This window comes from Erithacus rubecula (genome assembly GCF_903797595.1).
Source record: "Erithacus rubecula genome assembly, chromosome: 6".
NCBI classification, from domain to species: Eukaryota; Metazoa; Chordata; class Aves; order Passeriformes; family Muscicapidae; genus Erithacus; species Erithacus rubecula.
In genome coordinates this window covers 3,724,387-3,743,882 of record NC_136688.1, presented here as the reverse complement: position 1 = coordinate 3,743,882, position 19,496 = coordinate 3,724,387, and the positions used below count along the sequence as shown (strand labels likewise).

General features: G+C 44.8%; 1 protein-coding gene across 1 annotated transcript in view; it reads right to left on the bottom strand.

Annotated features, from left to right (window-relative positions):
- Positions 1-10,153: 10,153 nt before the first annotated feature.
- Positions 10,154-19,496, bottom strand: part of LOC306804006 (uncharacterized protein) — a 172,566-nt gene continuing 163,223 nt past the window's right edge. Inside the window, exon 11 of the mRNA XM_079310070.1 lies at positions 10,154-11,621. Within this exon, the coding sequence (XP_079166196.1) occupies positions 11,400-11,621 (222 nt within the window). The 3' untranslated portion in view covers positions 10,154-11,399. The remainder of the gene's footprint in view (positions 11,622-19,496) is intronic.

Here is a 19,496-nt window from a genome sequence, read left to right as displayed (position 1 = left end):
AATGAGGGCACATGTACTGTCGGGAGTCAAGAGGCCTCAAATGACATATGTCTTCCTTTTAATACTATTCTTTTTTTGGTGTGTGTGCTTTGTGAATCTAAGCATTGATAAAAATGCGTTTTCTTGAAAATTTCTCCCAAGTTTTAGAATTTTACCACTGCTAGGAGTCTCACTTGTGGAAGTGCCATGTGCAAAACCAAAGGTGATCACATTTCCAGCTGTTCAGTTTCTTGGGACCCTGTGGAGACACTTCCATATCAATAGGGAAGTATCAACTCCTTCTTTTGTTGTCCTTGAAATTTTCTGTCTTAAGAGCTGTGCTGTGCCCATAACACGTCAGCTCACCTGCCTTCCTTCTGAGCATCTGAAGGAGAATCCCTGGCTTGTGTTATTCTTCCAGTGTGCCTCATGGCAGGAAAGATGCAGAGTCTGTATCTCAACTGCTGTGGGATATTTGCAGCAGTGACAGGACTGTAGTTCCATTAGAGAATTGCAAAAACCTCATGCTGAAATGTGATGTTTTCCTTCAGAGGCCCATAACAGGTTTCCCTTCTCACAGAGGGAACATGGATGGAAATTTCCCTGATGACTGTGAGTGCACCATCTTTATCTGAAAGTAACTCAAGATAAATTTTTCCATGGAAAAGTTTTCCCTGTGACCTAGTGAAGGCTCTTAAGTGTCTCGGACAGTCCTGGCTGAACTTTCTTACACTTTAAAGTTCTGTGCTGCTAAAAGAAGCATTTGCAGTTTTGCCACAAGATTAGGTCTGTTCCCTTAGTGTTAAAGACATGAGTGGCAGGAGACTGCCGTGCCCAGTTAAAAATGAACATATACCACTCCTCACTTCACTCAGAGAATACCAACTTTTCAGACAAGGTACAAAGTGAAAAAGATGGAAGAAAAGTTGTGTAGATATAAGGGTTGCTGAGTGCAGAGTAAACAGACCATGACAAAATCTTTTTCAGGTCCTTACTGCCTTCCCATCTTACAAACAAACAGTTTTAAAAAGTTTCAATCCAAATTGGTGCCAACTCTGATTCATGGACATGGCCACTGACATGAGGCCTTTCTGGAGTTTCTGTGCCTCTAAAGACCTAAGATGGCCTGATGGTACCCTCAAACACCAGGAGTCATAAGGCATGTCACCCATTTTTCTGCCATCTTCTTTTTTATTCACCTGCCACATCCAGCAATTCCATGATATGTTTGGGAGTGGACAGAAGGCTCTTTTCTTGAAATCTTATAAATAAATCTTAAGGCTTGTTTATTCCACCCACTCTGTAGTTTGGGAGGTGGCACTGGGTTTATGGCACAGATTTTTCTGCATTGGAACTCTGATTCAAGCCATAAAAACTGACATTAAGCCACTCCTTTTATAACCAGTGCTGCTTGTCACCCAGTTCCACCCACTCAAGCAAAAGGCAGAACAACAGCTGCAGGTGCATCCCAAATCATCTCAGGGCCATGCCATGTACACACCAACATTATTTCCTGAGATGGAGCAAACTCAAACCTAATTTTTAACAAGGTGTGATTTCACCTTGTTAAGAAAGGCACCTTCCCCAGCACTGCCATGTTGTATCAATGCAGTGCATCACCTAGAGGCAGTGACAGATCAAGAGTGGCAGCTCTTGAGCAGCTTGTGGCTTTTGCTGGCCATGGTTTTGTCCCATGGTTTTCTCTCCTCTGGCCAGTCTGTTTCTGCAGTCACCCACAGGCTCAGCTGCTAAGCCCACAGGGTCAAGGGCCCCCCACATCTGGAAATCCTGACCAGACCAAGCTCTGGGGCCACAGCAGGAGCCAGCACACTCTTTGCCACCTCCTCCTTCTCCCAGCCAGCTGGAAGGAGACGAGAATTTCCATCTCTCTTGTCCCTCTTCCTTCTTAAAGTGCAATTTCAAGGAACTGTGTCAAGCCAACAGTCTGGGACAAAGACAAAAAAAAAAAAAAAACACATCAAAAAAAGCACATCCAGGAACACCCTGGAATTTCCTAGTGATTGCTGATAGCAGATGAAAGCCGCTGAATAACAGCATCGATGATTACAATGATTAATGTTTCTTTCCATGTGAATACTACTGAAAGAGGACAGATTGTGTGCCTTGAGAGAGCAACATTCCTTTGTCTTGCTCATCTGCCCCTTGTGAAGACCTTTATCTGTTTTTCAAATCCAAAAATGGCTCATAAGAAAATAAGTCCTCCCAGCCTCACAGGTTGTGTCATTATTCTAAGCCTGTCCTCTGAATGCTGGTCAAAATTAAACTGACAATACTTTAGGTTTTTCCCCTCCCATTTATTCCTCTTTCTGCTAAGGGGACCCCATTTTAATTATTATTTAGGAAAAGACAGCTGCTTCCTGTTTGTATCATTAATTTATTTTGTTTCCTGAAGGGAAGCTTCGGTGAAAAGAATCTTTGGATAGCTGGAACGTCTTACAAAATATCACTGGCTGCACGGGCCAAGGTTAAATACAATAGCTAGGTTTATTTTTAAATGATTATTATTTTTCTAAATCCATGCCAAAGCAGAGACAAAAATTCTAGCACACATAACTAAGCTTTTACAGTAAATTCTGCCTTTCCTTCAAAACTCCCCAGAAGGGAGACAGACATTCTTAGTTACAACAAAAGCTAAAACACCAATTTCCCTCCAACTATTATGAAAACCAAGGCCGGAGGGAGATGAGGTGCGGTTCCCTTTCTCCAGTTTCTCAAAACCTCATGCTCTGGTGAATTTGATATGCTGAAATCATTCCTGGCCATCGTGATAGCCTTCCACAATGAGATGAGTGGCTCGGTGTGCAGAGAATGTTATTTATGCCAATTTGAACAAGGTTTTCAACACTGTCTCCTATAACATCCTTACAGACAAACTGATGGAATATGGATGACATAAATGGATAGTGAGGTGGCTTGAAACCTGGCTGAAGTGCTGGGGTCAAAGGGCTGTGGTCAGTGGCATGTAGCCCATCTGTAGGCCAGTCACTAGTGGTGCACCCCAGGGGCTGATACTGGGGCTGGCACTGCTCAAATTCCTCATTAATCACCTGGTGATGGGTCTGGGGACACCCTTGGCAAATTATGGAAACAGAGCACATGGTTGTGGTGCCTTTCAGAGGGACTTCAGGTATGGGTCAACCTGAATCTCACAATATTCAAAGGGGAATGGGATGTCCTGAACGTGGAGAAGGATAACCTCAGAGTATGGACTGGGAGATGGTCAGCCAGCTGAAAAACTGCTCTGCAGAAACAGGCCTTAATGTCCTGGTGCATGACAAGCTGGCCATCAACCAGCAACATGGCCTCATTGCAAAGATGCCAAAAACACCCTGGGCTTCATTATGAAGAGCACTGCCAGCAGGTCCAGGGAGGTGATTCAGCCCTGCAGAGCTGGGTCTACTCCTGGGTGTCCCAGAAAAAAACATGGATGTGCTGGAACAAGCCCAGCAAAGAGCCCTAAAGATGACTGAGGGACAGCAACATCCATCATGTGGGGAGGCACTGGGAGAGCCCAGAGAAGAGAAAGCTCAGGGGCATCTTATCACTGTGTATAAATACCTGATGAGGGAGGAAAGATGGAGACAGACTCTCCCCAGTGATGCCCAGTGGCAGGATGAGAGGCCATGGGCACAAGCTCTTCTAGACTGACAGTGACACACAAGTCATACCCCCAGTGCCCCCCTTGACTACGTGAGGAGCTCTGAGCTCCACTTTGCACCAAGTCAGGTCTGTCACAGCCTTTCTGGGGGCTGTTAACACTGTCCATTTCTAGGCCCTCCACCCAGCCCCCATTCACCATCTCACTGTTCTGGCCTCATCCCTTCCATTTGTTTTAGCTGAGGCGCCCACTGGCCCCGGAAGCCTCTCTGCTGTCCAGTCTTCCTGCTGGGAGGAATTATTTGGCACCAGTACTATAGATCTTTTCACAAGACCAAAGATTATGGGAGGTTTCATTTAATGCACATGAAGTAACCCCCTGCCCCCCGCCCTGTTTTTTCTGGTTTCCTTACTTGTGTTTGGTTCTCTCCTTCACTGGGAGCTTTCACATGCCAAATTGCTTTGATGGAAACCACTACTTGAGAAAGAAAAATTGTAGGAGCTCTTTCTTTTACTCCCTCTTTCTATACTGAGTGTAGCTTAAAATTGAATAATGAGCATTTGTTTTCTTAGTAGAGTATTCAACTCTGCAAATTAGCCACGAAGATATACTCCAAAGAATGGTGTTGAAAACACTTAAAAACAAAGTGGACAAGGTTTTATATGTAGGGAAAGTGACATTTTATTCCTTGTACCTCAAATGGCTAAAAGGACTGACGATTTACTGCACCTTCCCCTGGCTAAATAACTTCACCTTGAAGTGAACACTCTGGTAAAGTTAAAAGCTGCTGAAAAGCAATCTTTTAGGAAAAGTAGCAGGTAATTTTGGTGCAAGCAAGATTGCTGAGAGCAAGGCAGTGCAGGATTTCCAGCAGAAAGTGACTGCTGCACAGGGGCTGGTGCAGAGGAAGAAAGGTGGAATGAGCAATGTGCTGGAGAAGGCACATCCTCCTACACACAGAAACGTGGCACCCTTGGGCTGCACATGACGAGCAGCATGAATGAATGAGCGCTGCAACCGCACACAGACTGAACTTCTGCCACATCCCAGGATTTCTTCCCCCAGGAAAGAATTCATATTACAATGTGCATTAATGAGCAGTGCTGTGCAGGCAAGAGCCAGTGTTTACAATTGTGACTGAATTTGAGGCTCGTCCCCCCAGGACTAACTGCAGCCAGTGGCGATGGTTCCCAGCGTTGTCTGCAAAGTGGTTAATGCATACAATGCTGCTACAACATTCCCCAACTGCCCCCATGTCCAAGGCTAGGCTCCCACTCCACTGCTGCAGCTGGCTGAGGCACAGCCCTGGAATTAGAAAAGACTTGAGCTTTATTTTTTCTCCAGGAGATGGGCGGGAGACTTTTGATGGTACTATTTCCTGCTGGATGGACAGAATTTAGAAGAAAAATAAAACTTTAACCTCTTCACTCAACTATAGTGAGAAGACAATCTCACCATTGGGCAAGGTTTATTCTGCTGGGAAGCTCAGGCTATTCCCATGCTGGGTATAACACAAGGTCAACAGCAGCAGTCTCCAGGAATATTAATCTTTCACCCCTCAGACTGTGCCACGGGTAATTAATCACTTGATTGCATAACTTCTTGTAAGACAGGAAAAATAAGCTGCCTTTGCCAGCTTTTTGGACAAGCTATTTCACATACATTTGAACTTTCTTCCAGTACTTGTTGGGTTTTGATTGCAATGAATGAATTCCATCCAAAGCCTTTCCCAGCCGTGGAAGAGCCAGACAGCATGGAGGCGCACGATGTCCCAGTGCAACACTGGGGAGTGGGTCACTGTGCTGTTTTGGGGGGATCTGTCCAGCCTCCCACTGGGTGGGGAAAGGTACAGCATCCAGCAGAGCAGCTCAGCCCAGGGGGAATAGCAGAGTACCACGTTACCCTGCCTTTTACATCTGTATGCAATTGAAAGCAGGATCTGGCCGAGTTGCTGCTGACCCCAGAGAGCTGCAACTTGCTTAAGAGCAAGGAAATCGTGGAGTTTAATCCTAGAAAGTGAAGTTGTGTTTTGCTATGTTCACCTGGGACAAACCACTGTGATAGGCCCAGCTGCAGGAGATCTTCAGGCCCTGGAAATCGTGTAAGGCTGTGAGGGGTGTTGAGCCAAGTGCATTGCTGGAGTGGTTGAATATCAGCTAATCCCACCTCCCCAACATGCTGCAGGACTCTATCTTCCTTTCTACAGCTTTATTAAATGGCTGTAAGAAACCAAGGTTTTCTTTAAAAACATTTTATATGAGGTGGTAATGAAATGGTAAACGGTGATCCAAGGCTATCTCGTGCCTCATGCTCCCATAAACCAGCTTGCTTCTAACCCTGAGCTTCTAATACTGGGTGAAGGTGAAGGCATTCCTGTCTCCCTCAATACTGGTGTACCCTTCAGCAGCTCTGAGCATTTCACCACCCCACTGCTGCCTCCCAAAGCAAGTGGTGCCCATCCTTTGGCTCTTTGGATTGCCCCTGCTAAATATTTGCTTCCCACATCACCATCTGAGTGGCTCAGAACATTTTCTTCCTGTGCTGCCCTGACTTAATGGTGACATGGAAGCAGTCATGAGTTAAGTGTTCTCCTGAGTCCTAAAGTGAAGGGTTCTCAGTCACACACTGAAAAAATATTTAGTGGCCACAAGAACCAGAACTAGATGAGAGCACCATTCCTTAAGAGGTCCTGGAAAAGCATTCAGGAAGCTTGGTTTGAAAGTGTTTCTGTAAAGATCCCTTTGTCCTTTGGCTCTAGGCAGCCCTTTGGCAAAACCTGAGAAAATTTCCCTGTATTGAGTGTTTTGAGATCCTTGCAGAGAAGATGCTAATAAAGTGGGTTCCTTAGATATGGCTATGCAAGGCAACTTCTTGCTCCAAGTGCTACAGGTGACACATGGGGAACTGGCACAGTGAAATGCAGCTTTCCAAAGCCACAATGACTGGGGACAAGAGAGCAGAGCAGAAATCCCATGCACATGCAGCCACACAGGAGATGCTGCCATAGAGGGTCATGTTTGCAGCTCCTCTGCTTAACCTAAGGCTCCCCAAACACCTCTGGAAGAAAGGAGGCAGAGAGCAGCTCCTCACTTGATCAGGGCACCACAGACCTCCAAGAAACACCTTACTGCTTGCTCTGCCTTATGCTTCATGAAGCAAAACCATCTCTTAAGCAAGCTGTGGTGAGAGTTCTGGTATATTCCCGGCCAGACCCTGTAACTTTTGCTCCTCACTGTGCAATGTGTGGCCACCAGTGGGTCACGCTCCATCTGGCCACACTTAAAGGGCTATCAAGAATAGGTCACCCTCATGAATTTCCTCCAACTCTGATGTTGCACCAATGTAATGACATGACTCTGCTGAAATGCAGATAAATTAAAACCAAGGCCAGGCGCAGCTATTCCCCAGGTACCTTTCACATGAATAAACAAGATAAAGTCTGGGAGGAAAAGCACAGGAAATGGTTCTATTTACAGCGTGATCACACATCTTCCAAAAGCAACTGAGCCAGCTGGACAACTTACTATCTTGAACCACTCTCCTGCTGCAGGATGCTGCCCCTTCAGATTGGTTGGCAAGGAACTGAAAGCAGCTCAGAAAGCAACCGCCCAGGCAGTTCAGACATCAGAAAGGATAATAACTTCTAACCAGCAACAGTGAGATGCAGGTGAAGACAGGAGAGAGGGGCTGATGCCTTCAGCCAAATGGTGAGTAACACAGCAGGCAACTTGATGATTTTGAGACAGCAGCAAAAGAACCAGTAGGAACCAGTTCACCCAAATATCTCATGGCCCATGGACCATGAAGCATTCCAGTTTCCATCTGTGGAAACCTTGCTGCCATCTCAGTTTACTGGAAGGAGAATCTGCTTTAATCAAGGTTTAGCTACTCCCATGACACAGAACCATCTTAGGCCAGAACTTAGGAGGTTCAAAGCAACTGCAAAACTCTTCAAGAAATAATATTCACTTGATAAGTACAAGAAAGCCTTGTGCATTGTCCTCCTCACTTTCTCCACTGCTAATAGTGGAGAAGAAAAGAGGAACAGTATAGTCTGATCAGTTGGGGAGGATGACCTTACCATGACCAGCTATGGAGGCTTTGGGATAATATGACATGGATGGGTACAGATCAGCTAATCTACATTAAAAGTAATGGAGCATCTAAGCTGAGCAAGCCAAGGATTGTGTTTTCTTAAGCAAAATTTAAACAGATAGCTGAAGGTGAGGCCACTGGTCACTGCTGAGTGGCATCCTTGCATTGAGTCTTGACCAGTGGTGGACAAAGTTGTTTCTCATCAAGCTGATACATGGTGACACATGGTGGCATGGTGACCATCATCACCAGGCCCCTCTGCCTCTTCTCCAAGAGCCTGAATATCAGGCTCCCATGATCTGAGTTTGGAGGAATTAGCAATTAATTTGGTGTAAGTAGCACAGGAGCAACTATTTTTTTTCTATGTGCAAATCAAACATTCGATTTTGATAAAATAAAGGTTAAGTCACCCTGGATTTTGCACATGTGTGCAACAGTGTTCAGATGTGTGAGTGCAGGCAGGAATTATTGAGGGCAGCAAGGAAAGCTTCAGGTTATATAATATCTGGAATCTGTGAGTTAACATGAGACTGCATTTCAAATTTTCCTGAGCAACTTTGTAAAGCGTTGGTGGGGTAGAGGAAGATTTTCCTTTTCTCATTTACAGGACAGCTCAGCCAATGAGGCAACTGAGTCAGTGGCTTTGGTGGGACACTTGGTCCCCAGCACAGGAAAGACATGGACTTACTGGAACAAGTCCAAAGGAGGACCACCAAGTTCATTAGAGGGATGGAGCCCCTCTCCTATGAGAAATGGCTAAGAAAATTTGGGTTACTCAACCTGAAAAGGAGAAGGCTTCAGGCTGAACTAATTTCAGCCTTCCAGTGTCTGAAAGGAGCCTACAGGAAAGATGGAAAGGGACTTTCTAGAAGACAATGTAGAGACAAGGGGAATGGCTTCAAACTGAAAGAGAGTAGGTTTACAGTAGATATTAGCAAAATATTGTTTACCTGGAGGATGGTGAGACACTGGAACAAGTTGCACAGAGAAGTTGTTGATGGGGATTCACTTCCAGCCCCATTTCTAGAAGTGTTTAAGGCCAGGCTGGATGGATTCTGATCAACCTGCTCTAGTGGAAGGAGACGCTGTCCACAGCAGGGGGGTTTGGAACTAGATGATCTTTAAGGTCTCTTCCAACCAAAACCTACAATTCTACAATTGTTATTCTACAATTCTGTTATTCCCATGGCTATTGATGTCTAAATGCCTCCAAAACATTTTCATTGCTACCTGTTTACTAGGGAATGGAGAAGAAACATCTCAATATTATTTCCAACTCAGAAAAGGTGAAGATGGGTAACTCCTTTTCAGGATAGTGTTTTAGCTGGGTCCTTCTGTGCTAATTTGCTTGGTTTGTTTGACCTTCTAACAGATACTTTTCCCACTCCTCCTAGAATTCTCTTGTTTTTGGGAAGAATTTGAAGTAACAGCTAAAAAGGATGTGAAGATTCATCATCCACCTGCTGTAACTAGAGTGCATTTCTTTTCGCTTTTCTCTCCCATGGATTGCACAGAGTGGAGAAGTGTGTTATGTGGCAGGACAGCAAAACCTTCAAGAAAGTGACTCTCCCCATCCAAAAGACATGCAGATAATTTAAAAGACCTAAATAAATTGTTCCTTCAGCAAGACTTTCAGGGTGTTACTATACCAGCAAAGGGGTGTCCAGATCATGATTGTCACTGCTAGCTTCCTTTTTTCAGGGAAAAATTACCACTAGCAGTGGAATTCATGAAGGTAGAAGAAGATTTCCACAAATACATCTTTCCAGGGATGCAATAATTATTTTACCACCTATATATTCTAGGTCAAACAGTTGAAAAAACCAACCAAACAACAACACCAGCAAAAAAACCTTCAAGGAATTTTGCTCAAAATGAGCCAGTTGCTGTGAAGACCATCCATGTACTGGGATGAGAATTTGGCTGCAGAAGTTCAATAACCAAGAAGCACCAATATTTTGGTTGGGAAATAGTGAAGTCACACATTTTGTTGGAAACACCATCCCTCCAGTTTTTCTGCTAGGTACCACTGACCCTGTCACTCTTCACACTCCAGTCCATGCCCATTTGAACTGGAGGCCCAGCCTGCAAGCTGAATGGAGCACAGCTGTGCAAAGCAAGAGGGACTGGCCAGAATGCAGAGCCCTCTGATAACTTGGGCATGTGGTCCTAGTTCACATGTCTCAGGGTCTTTAAGTGACTCCACTGGCTTTAGCAACACAATCTTCTGAAAATGTATTTATCCCACCAACATGACCTCTACAGTGCAGCTGCTTCCAATCTCTGCTGCTTGATGCTCACTAAATGGCTCCAGAATGACAAGAAACCAACACCTGTCTGAGCTTTGGATGTTCATAAGACAAAGTTTGTCACAAAATTGTTGTGATGCCAATCAAGGGATCTAATGGTAACCCTGGCATGTGTTCCCACTGTAATATCCCTCACTTCACCAGGTGCAGTGCCTTTACTTTCAGCCATTCATGTGCCAGGAAAAACTGAGGAAAGAAGAGTAAAAATAAGCATTAAACATAGGACAATTGTTGTCATTGCACATTAGCAGCTTCACTTCCCTGCTGCTGTGGAGATGGGACATGGAGGAGACTCGGATTTTCTCAGATCAGTTTGTAGATGGATGCATTTTCTGTGGATTGACACCCATGTTTTTTCAAGGAGAGAGTTTCTGTTTGCCAAAATGCTTCTGGAGCCTGTGCAGACCATGCTATCCATCCCAGTGCTCACATATGTTCTCACATTGCTACTCAAAACACCTTGCAGACAGCACAGCTCCTCTAGCACCAGGGAGAGCTTGGTGTGATGCTCCCAAAACATGAAACCCAACCTGAGCAGCCTACCTGGCAGTAATTAGTCTTTGAGACAAATGACTATGGGTTGTCCTACTCATTCAGCCATCCTACTATCCTCTGGCTATCAGAGCACAGTGTATCTTCAGCCACTGAAAAAAAGAAGCTCTGAATTCTTTTTGGCAACTGTGAGGAGCTGAAGTAGTCAGCAAAATATGAACTCTCCACTAGGTCAGTATTTTTTTTCTTTCTGCAAACCATGTGTTAAAAATGCTTTCCCGCCCAAGGAGACTTCAAGGGAAAAGTAAAGCTAAGTTACAACTTCTTAAAAATAGGATTTTATATTTTCTTCACTCCCCCAATACTGTGCAAACCACCCCACCCACATGAAACTGGTGTCTGATTCACTCTCGTGTCTCACTTGGAGAGAGGCTTTCCACCAACGGGGGCACCTGGTCAAAACCATGACATTCAGGGTGGCGCTGCCTCTGTGCTCCAAATCCACTCAAACAGCTCTATAGCTATGACTACAGGGACCTTTGCAGACACACAAGCATTACCAATGGGAGAGACGTGTTGTCACATCCTTGCAGCAACTAGAGATCAGATCTTCTGGAAAATTAGTCCTCTTGGGCCAAGCTGACTCAGTGGCTCAAACAATCAGACTTCTCTTCTCTATCGGTTCGTTTGCCGTGTGACGCTCCTCAGGCAGTAAGTTACCCTCTGCTATTCTGGGAACACACATTTGACCTCCGTTACAGGGGTTTATTGTCAACATATGTCCACTGGGAGTCTCAGCAACCTCTCCCATTGTCTATTGTCTTATAAACAGGCTTATAAAAGCGCTGCAGCAAAGTCAATAATGCAACAAAGTGGAAATTGCTGGTAACTCAAAAGCTTAACTTTCAACTTCTGTGTCCTGCAGTGCTAGGAGGGGTGAGCCAAGGGGGGAGGAACATGCAGCTTGCTTTTCCTGATGTCCCCACGCCTTCACACCAGATTGTGTCAGGATGCAGAGCTGCCAGGCTGCTGCAGGGTTGCTCGATGCGTGGCAAGGAGGGGTCCACTGATGCCAAAAGCATTGTGTGAACTGGGCTTCTTGGCTTCGATGGCTTCAAGGGGAAAAACTGGAAAAGGAAAAAGAGGAAAGCTGGTGGCAAAGATGTTTTCTGGCTGACCCTAAAGTGAAGTGTAATTACTTCTTTACCAAAACTCCCAGTGTGTGGCTGAGCTATTGTAGTAAGCAGAAAAAACTTGTATTTTTGCAGTTAACAACAGTGAAGTCACTCAATTTTTAATGCATGAATGAAACAAACCCTTGGGAGCATGGTCACCCAAGGGAAGGCAATATCCCATGAGATCAGTTTAGTCATCTGCAGTTTCATAACCCTCAACCCCCAAACTTTGATGTGCAAAGGCAAAATCCCCTCTGATTTTTGAGATGGCCCCACCACTTCCAATTTGCTGCTGTGGCCAAGGAAACAAAGAACAGACATTTTGGGAAACAGAGCTAAGTTATTCCCCATGCCAAGCAGCATCCAGCATCTGAGCAAGACAGTTTACTTCTTTTCCTGGGCCACCAGAACTAACGGAGGGAGCAGGCAAGGACAAAATGGGAAAACCAAAGGCTTGCATTAGTGCTGCTGCCAGAGGAATCCTATCCACTCTGGTGACAGCAAAGGGGACACTACATCCCTCAAAAATCATCAGTTCCAGGGCCAACCATACACCAGCTGGTGGGACACGCTGTGCTGTTAACCACTAATGCTCAGCCATGGGCAAAGGCAAGCTATCAGTACAACCAGGGCTGCACAAGCATGAGAAGAGCAAAATAGTAATTAAAAAAAAAATCACTTAACAAAGAGGAAAATAGAGCGGAAACATGAAAGAGACAGACAAGACATTGTGGACTCCTCTAGACACCCCTGTTGCACCTCTTCCCACATGCCAGCAAAGGTGGTGAGGTCAAGGAAGAGTTTTGAGCCTCTCTTTATATTCATAATGCAGTTTCACTGTGTCCTCTCCACTGCCCCAGAGCTGTTTACTGCCCATGGTCATGCCTCTTTCACCAGGAAAGCAAAGGCTCCCATCCCAACTGAGAAAATTCAAAAGTTGCTCAAGTGTCTGCAAAGGTTATGTTGCCCTGTTTTCTGAAGGCAAAGCAGTTTTATCTGGAAAAGAGAGAGAAACATTTAACAGCAACAGCAGCAACAAAAACAAAAACTGAACAACCCATGGTGTTTGTTTACAAGAGCACATTCATTGGTGTCTGGGGGGTTGACTCAGTCCAAAATGAAAAGGGGTGGCACCAGGCAAGCTCTGCTGATAAACAAGCTCACCTCCCACCATGAGGTGCTCCGAGAGCTCTTTCCTCACCTGCCAGGCAGCCCTAGCCTCTCCCTCAAGGACCCTTCCCTTCCATGAAACCCTGTGGAAGGATGGCTTTGGGGTACTGATGGGTGAGCAGCTCCACCCTTCACTGTGGAGCCCCTGCAAGGCAGACAAGAGTCTTGGCATGAAAATCTGGGGTCTATGTCTGCTTGGGCATCCCTGTGGATGAAATGGGAAGGTCTCACACCTGCTCTGCAAGTCCTTCCTTGGGTCCTTGCATGCCTGACTACATGAAGGAGACCTCAGCTTGGCACATGGGGAAGAGCAGAAACTCCCACAAGGAATGCCAGATATCATCCAACTCAGTCTGCAGCCATCTCACCAACCACAACTGTGTAGGCAGGACAGAAGGGTTGTGCTTGAGCTGCTCCTGGTGCACAACACATCATCAGATCATGCAGCCTGATTCAGTGATCAAAAGGACACAGTAAAGACATCAGGACATGTGCTAAGATGGGCATAACATATGTAGAAGGAAGGCAAAGTAGAAATCTCAGAAATAGCATCTGTGATTCACTGGCCATCCCAACTCAAGTTGTAAAGTACAACTCACCCAGCAGATGCATATCCAAAACACCTCCAAAAGATTAACACTCATGCACTTTCTGAAGTGTCATTTTTAGCTGTGATTAATATCTGAATTTTGGAGTTGCTAATACTATATTACTTCTCAAAAGTGGGGTCAGCTTCCTTAAATTGAGCTAATTTGAGATTTGCTCTGAGCTCTTAAAAGAAATACCTTTAAAGGTGCAGAGTCTCAGTCTTTCAAAAAAAAAAAAAAAAAAATCAAGTGAAAGGATCAACTCTTTAGACCCATCAGCACCTTCATGTCTCACTGTACAAAGAGAGAGGAGTCCATTTCTACCCTAAGCCCAGGCAGTGGGAGTGTACTTTGCTTATATTCTGTCCTCTAGAAAAATGTTTTCTCCACATCCAGCCCAACAGAATCTGAGCCCATGTCATGATGTAGGGGAGGAGAAAGGTTTTTGGAGGGGAGATATTGCTTGGTTCCAGGACTACCCCACTCTGCATGACCCCCATATCACCAGTGAATGAGTATCCAGCTTTGGTTCTACAACTGCATTATTCAACTGATCCTCTTTCAGCTCTGATTTCATTTCTCCTTAAAATTGCTTTGCTATTAAACATGGAAGTAAAGCAGCTGTTTGGACCCTAAAGCTTAAAAACCTCAGGAGTCACAAATCTTCCATTTATGCCTTTCTTATGTGGTCTAGACAGATTTTTCAGGCTTGTAGCATCGTCTGAACCCTATTTTCCTTAATTTTGCCTCTGAAATTGGCACTGAGGTCTGTTTGCACTATGCAATCAAAAGGTATATTTGTCACCGCAGCACTACATCTCGCATGGAAAATGGTCTCTCTCATTTCTTCCCCCTGTAATTCTCAGAGTGGCTTGGCACTGTCAGGGACAGGTGCTTAGGAAATGCTGATATATGGCAATTTTATGTTATTGCATGAAGCTGAAACTTGTTCGCAATACTGATAGAACAGAGGGCTGAATTTTGAATTTATTAACAGCACGTAGGCTGGGAACGTGAATAGCTGGCAAACCTGCATCCTCTAGCATCTGTAGAAACTGGAAAACCCTTATTCCATTAAGAAATGGTTTCAGAAATCCAGGGCACAAGTGGCAAGTGCTGATTGGCTATTGGCGATGTCAGACACGTGTCAATAACATTACTTAATGGATTTTCCTCGTCTTTATTCAGAAGTTCCACTTCATCCAGCCATTGCCCCAAAGGGTAATTATGACACTTTTTGGGTGGCTTTGCTCTTTTGGCCTTTGGCCTCATGCCTCAGAAAACCACCCAGGGTATCCAATCTCATAGAAAGTCTTTGTGGCCAGTTGTGCTTTCTGGAGTAAGTACCTTTTTATTTTTTATTTTTTTCCCCCGTAACTTAAATAAGCCATGTAAATGTTTCAAAATACCCTTAGTTTCCATCAGCCTTATGACATCATTGCCCACCCCAAAGGAAGAGCTACGCCCCACACCTCTGGCCAGCTGAGGAAAACACCACTGGTAGGATGCTCATTTTTCTTGGAGTGGAATAACACACACGAGAGCATGTTCTACGTGAAAGGACATTTTGGAGCAACTGTTTTACTTAACACTGTATATTTACACAGTTCTTGTGTCTTCAAACACATGACGCAGTTGGGAGCCTCAGAGATGATATTTACCTGTTTTAATATATCTCAGGATATATTTGGGTTTGGGTATTTTTTGAAGATGAGTGACAATCTTTACCCATGCACTTTCAGTTTGCTTCAAATTTGAAGCTGATTTTTATACCATATTATAACCATATTTATTTAAGTTTCCCTCATTCTGTCAAAATCTGTTTACACAAAGAACATTTGTTTTCACTACTGCTTGTGAGGAATGAATATAATAAGTGCCAAGGGATTTTAAGAAGTTGAGAGAATTAGGGTTTGGAAACAATACATTCAGCTATTTCTTAGGGGAAGATTCATGGAGCACAGACACATTCCCCACTAAATCTATCAGAATGAAGTAGTTCTCATGGACACAAAGCATATCCAGTCTCTTCTCAAGTTTCAAACATATTATAACATAGTGAGTTTCTGAAGAAAAAATGAACTGGACTTTTTAATTTTTTTTAATTTTTTTTTTTTCAGATAAAAAAGCAGAAAGTGGGTTAAGATAATTTTGCTTGATGAAGTTGAAACCTGGAGTCTGGCACTGAAAGCTGGTGTCCACTGCTACCCAACAGCATCCTTTTCCACTTATATTGCTTCATCATAATGTGTACTGAAACAAGAGTTATGACCAAATTATTTGTCAGAGGTTGGTTGTTGTAGCTTTAATGCACCACTGTAAATTTCAGCATGTACTGGACTGGGTAATTCTGGTTTTAAGACTATCATAAAGAATATTTTAGCCCATCAAATGCTGCTTGCATGTAGGGATTTGATTCAACATTTCTGTACCTCAGAGGCTGATGTTGCAAAATATCAGGGATAATTCTGAAGCTTTGATTTGCAAATAAGGAAAGGTAAAAAAGAGGGGTCAATCTATACCATATTTTGTAGTATTATTTAGAAAATGAACAGAGAAGGTTCTTATAAGGCAATCCTCCTCTCATTTGCCACTGAAATGCAGATTGAGTAACAGCTCCCCAAAAATCAGCATTAGCATTACCAGTTGCAAATGCTGACACTTTATCAAAATTCATGTAATTTGATTTTAGAAATTATACTACCCTTTATATTTCAAATATTCCTAGGAGATTCCCTCTGCTATCTGGAAAATAATGAAGTGTGTAATGGGTTATTCCCTTCTTGGCTGTGTCCTAACAAGATAGAAACATGGGGGTATTTCCATTGAAGAAAAAAAAAAAAAAAAAAAGAAAAAGAAAAATAAGACAAGGCCTTTTTACCAAGCCTTTGATTACAGATTTACTTGGTTGCAAATACACAGCTGAATGATATATTTAAAGTATGCATGAATACCAGACAATACCCCATTTTCTGTACTCTCTATGGAGGTCTTTAAACACAACTGTAATATGGTTTGATTCATTTGCATGTCTTCTGTAGGAGACATCTCAGTTATTTTATCTTTTAAAATCCCTAAGCACCAGCCACCCAAAAGCTGTTTCTGGAGGTTTGTTGTTAGAGGGTAAGCTAGAATATATTTATGATCCACTTAGATTCCCTGTCGCCTTAAACCTGGCCGTCCATCATGAGCTGACAACGTTTTCCTGCAGAAAAAGCTTTGTGGCCATTATGATTTTCTTTACTGCTCAATAACAAATGGTTTATTTACTTACCAAAAGCCCTGCAGCCCTCTCCTGCCCTGCAGAACACTAATTCCTACCCCCCACCTAGTGCCAGGTTCTCCCACCAAAAACCTTCCAGCATGAACTGCACTGACCATGCAACACAAGGACTTGCAGGAGACAGGCAGTGCCTCCCAAAGAAAGCACCCTCAGAAAAGTCAATTTACCCATGGCCTTTCTTGGTTCTCCTTTTCTCAGAGCAGCCTCCAAATACCTATTCTTGCTGTCAGTCTTAAACCCATGGAAAAATAAAAGTGATCCCTGCTGGGTAGCCTGCAGGAACACAGGTATTGCTCGGGAACTTCACAGTGTAAGATGGCAACAAGAGTCCTCAGCAGCCCAGAGAAAGTCACCAGAGAGAGGGCCGAGTCCACAGATCTTCCCATTTGAGGTGAGCTATGAGGCTGGACATCATATCAACTATTCAGTGATCATTGCTACTGATGGAGGACTGCTCCTCTCCGTGCTCAAGGCTTGGCCTCTCTCCTAATCAACTTTCCTGAGGCAATAAATTGGCAACAGTGCATATTCCTCATAGGGAAGAACATGGAAATTTGAAGGGTTCCTCCCTTGAGCTGCAGGGTAAGATGCCAAGCAATCCTGCTAATGCCTTGACCAGGATGTCTCATGAAGCTTGGCAATGAGCTTGCTCCATGCTGTCCTTCTCCTTGCATTAGCTCTGCAGCTTATTTGCTTTTCATTTCTGGAATCCATTTCCTAAGAGGCCTGGGCAGGTATCTTTGACACTTTTTCCACCACATATTCAGCACAAGACCCATGAGGCAGGAAGCCTTTTGAGATTACAGATGGTGCACAGAAAAATAATGCAACTTGTGTGAAGTGTCAACTTTCTGAGTCCCAAAAGCGACCACCAATCCTCAGAAAGCCAGTGGAGAGCCCCATCACTTAAGCCAAGTCACACAACATATTTGTCTCATGACTAGATTGACATGATCCAAATTCAGGGATGTTTTTTCCAGGCCTCAAGCTGGTGAAAAGCAAATATAATTGTTCTATGAACAGTCTCCTGCATTTGTTTAGGGTTTGTCATTTCCACGGGCCTCTCATTAATAAATGAGTACACAGGAATATTCGCATAACATTAATGGCCAGGGGGCATTTCACGGAAGATTTGAAGTGACTGGTCCCAGAAAAATCATGTGAAGTCTTTCCATGGGTTAAGCAATGAGCCTGCTGGCTCCATGAGGTGGCTCTGGTTTTTTTTGCTACCTTGGGCTCGAAACGAACAGCTGTGCTCAACCACAACAGCCACAGGAATAAAGCTGGGCAGATGATGCATGCCCTGGCTCAGGGATCACACTCCATGAGGTAGGATTAGGGAAGGCTCCTACCACCCTCTCCAAGCTCCACGCACACATCCCTGCCCTCCCTGATAGCCACAGCCCCCTCTCAGCTGCTGTTTATTTTTCCTCGATTTTATAGTGTAAAAGCTATAGAATAAATAGCTCATGTGGGGGGAAAGCAAAGCACCAAGCTAAAATAGGAAATGTAGTCTCAACGAGGAGAGGAGAGAGGCAGACTCCTGCAGCTAATAATTCTTTGCGTGGCCTAGAATAAGCTAAATCAGGACTGTTGGGAGGCGTCCCCAGGGATCTGCGCTGCCTGCCTCTCCAGATGAAGAGCTTGTCTGGCTGGGCAGATCCCATCCATCACTTCATTAAAGGACAAGACCCTACACTGCCAGAGATCCTGCATTAAAATAGGGAAAGAGATTGGGGAAATCCTCTGGTGATCATCAAACCCTTCAGCACCCGTTTCACCGAAAGCTTCAGGATCTTTGGCTGCAGCCCTGTCCCCCAAGACGTCTGCTTCTGCAGGGCCAATTCTTGCAATCCCTCGGGTTACTCAGGTGTAAGTGACACAGCAGGGCTGAGGAAGCCAGGCGGATGCCGAGGGGAGCACAGTGGGATGGGGCAGGTCATGACACTGGTGTTCCTCGAAATTGGAGGCAGCCACACCTCTTCCCGCACGCGGCCGGGCCCCGGGAAGGCAGCGCGCCGCTTCCTGTTATTAGAAAACCTCAGGATGCTCTCGCAAGAGGAGAGCTCGTTAGCCAGGGAGCCAGGAGAAGAGCAAGGAGCATTGCCCCGTGCTGCAGCAGGAGCTGCCCAACTCATCCCACTCGTGGGCTCGTGCCCAAGGAGCAGGGAGAAAGAGCACATGGGCACGCAGCACTGGAACCACCAGGGCTGAGCGTGGCGAGTATCTATCCTCACGAATCCGTCTAAAATTCCCAAGAATAACAGGAAATACAGCCGTTAATTTTCTGTTTCGCTTGCTTTGGGGCGAGCCCACATCCCACAAGGCCAGGAGCCAAGGACCCCCGCAGAGCTTTGGGGCGGGGGACGTTCAGATGAGATGATCATCCACTCTTGAGTCGTGAGAGAAGAAAATAATAACGATAATTAAAAAAGCAAGCAGCCACCATGGCAAACAAAAGCAGGGAGGGCAAGCAGGCACCCAGCAGGCACAGGGAGGGATAAGTGCAGTCCTGTCCTCGCTGGAAGGGACCAGGCAGGCAGGAGCACCTCGGCTGCTGCCACGCTCGTTGCGCGCTCGCTTCTCCCCGCGGCCACGCATTATCATCATTTATTCATTCCGTGACCTTGAAATCCCTCTCCCCTACCAGAAAAACAACGAATCCACGTCAGAGAAGTGGGCTCTACAAAAAGGAGGGAAAAAGGAAAAAAAAAAGAAAAATACTACGAAAAAAAAAATAAAAATCATGCAACCTCCCATGTTGCTTGTATTAGGTCAGATGGGAGA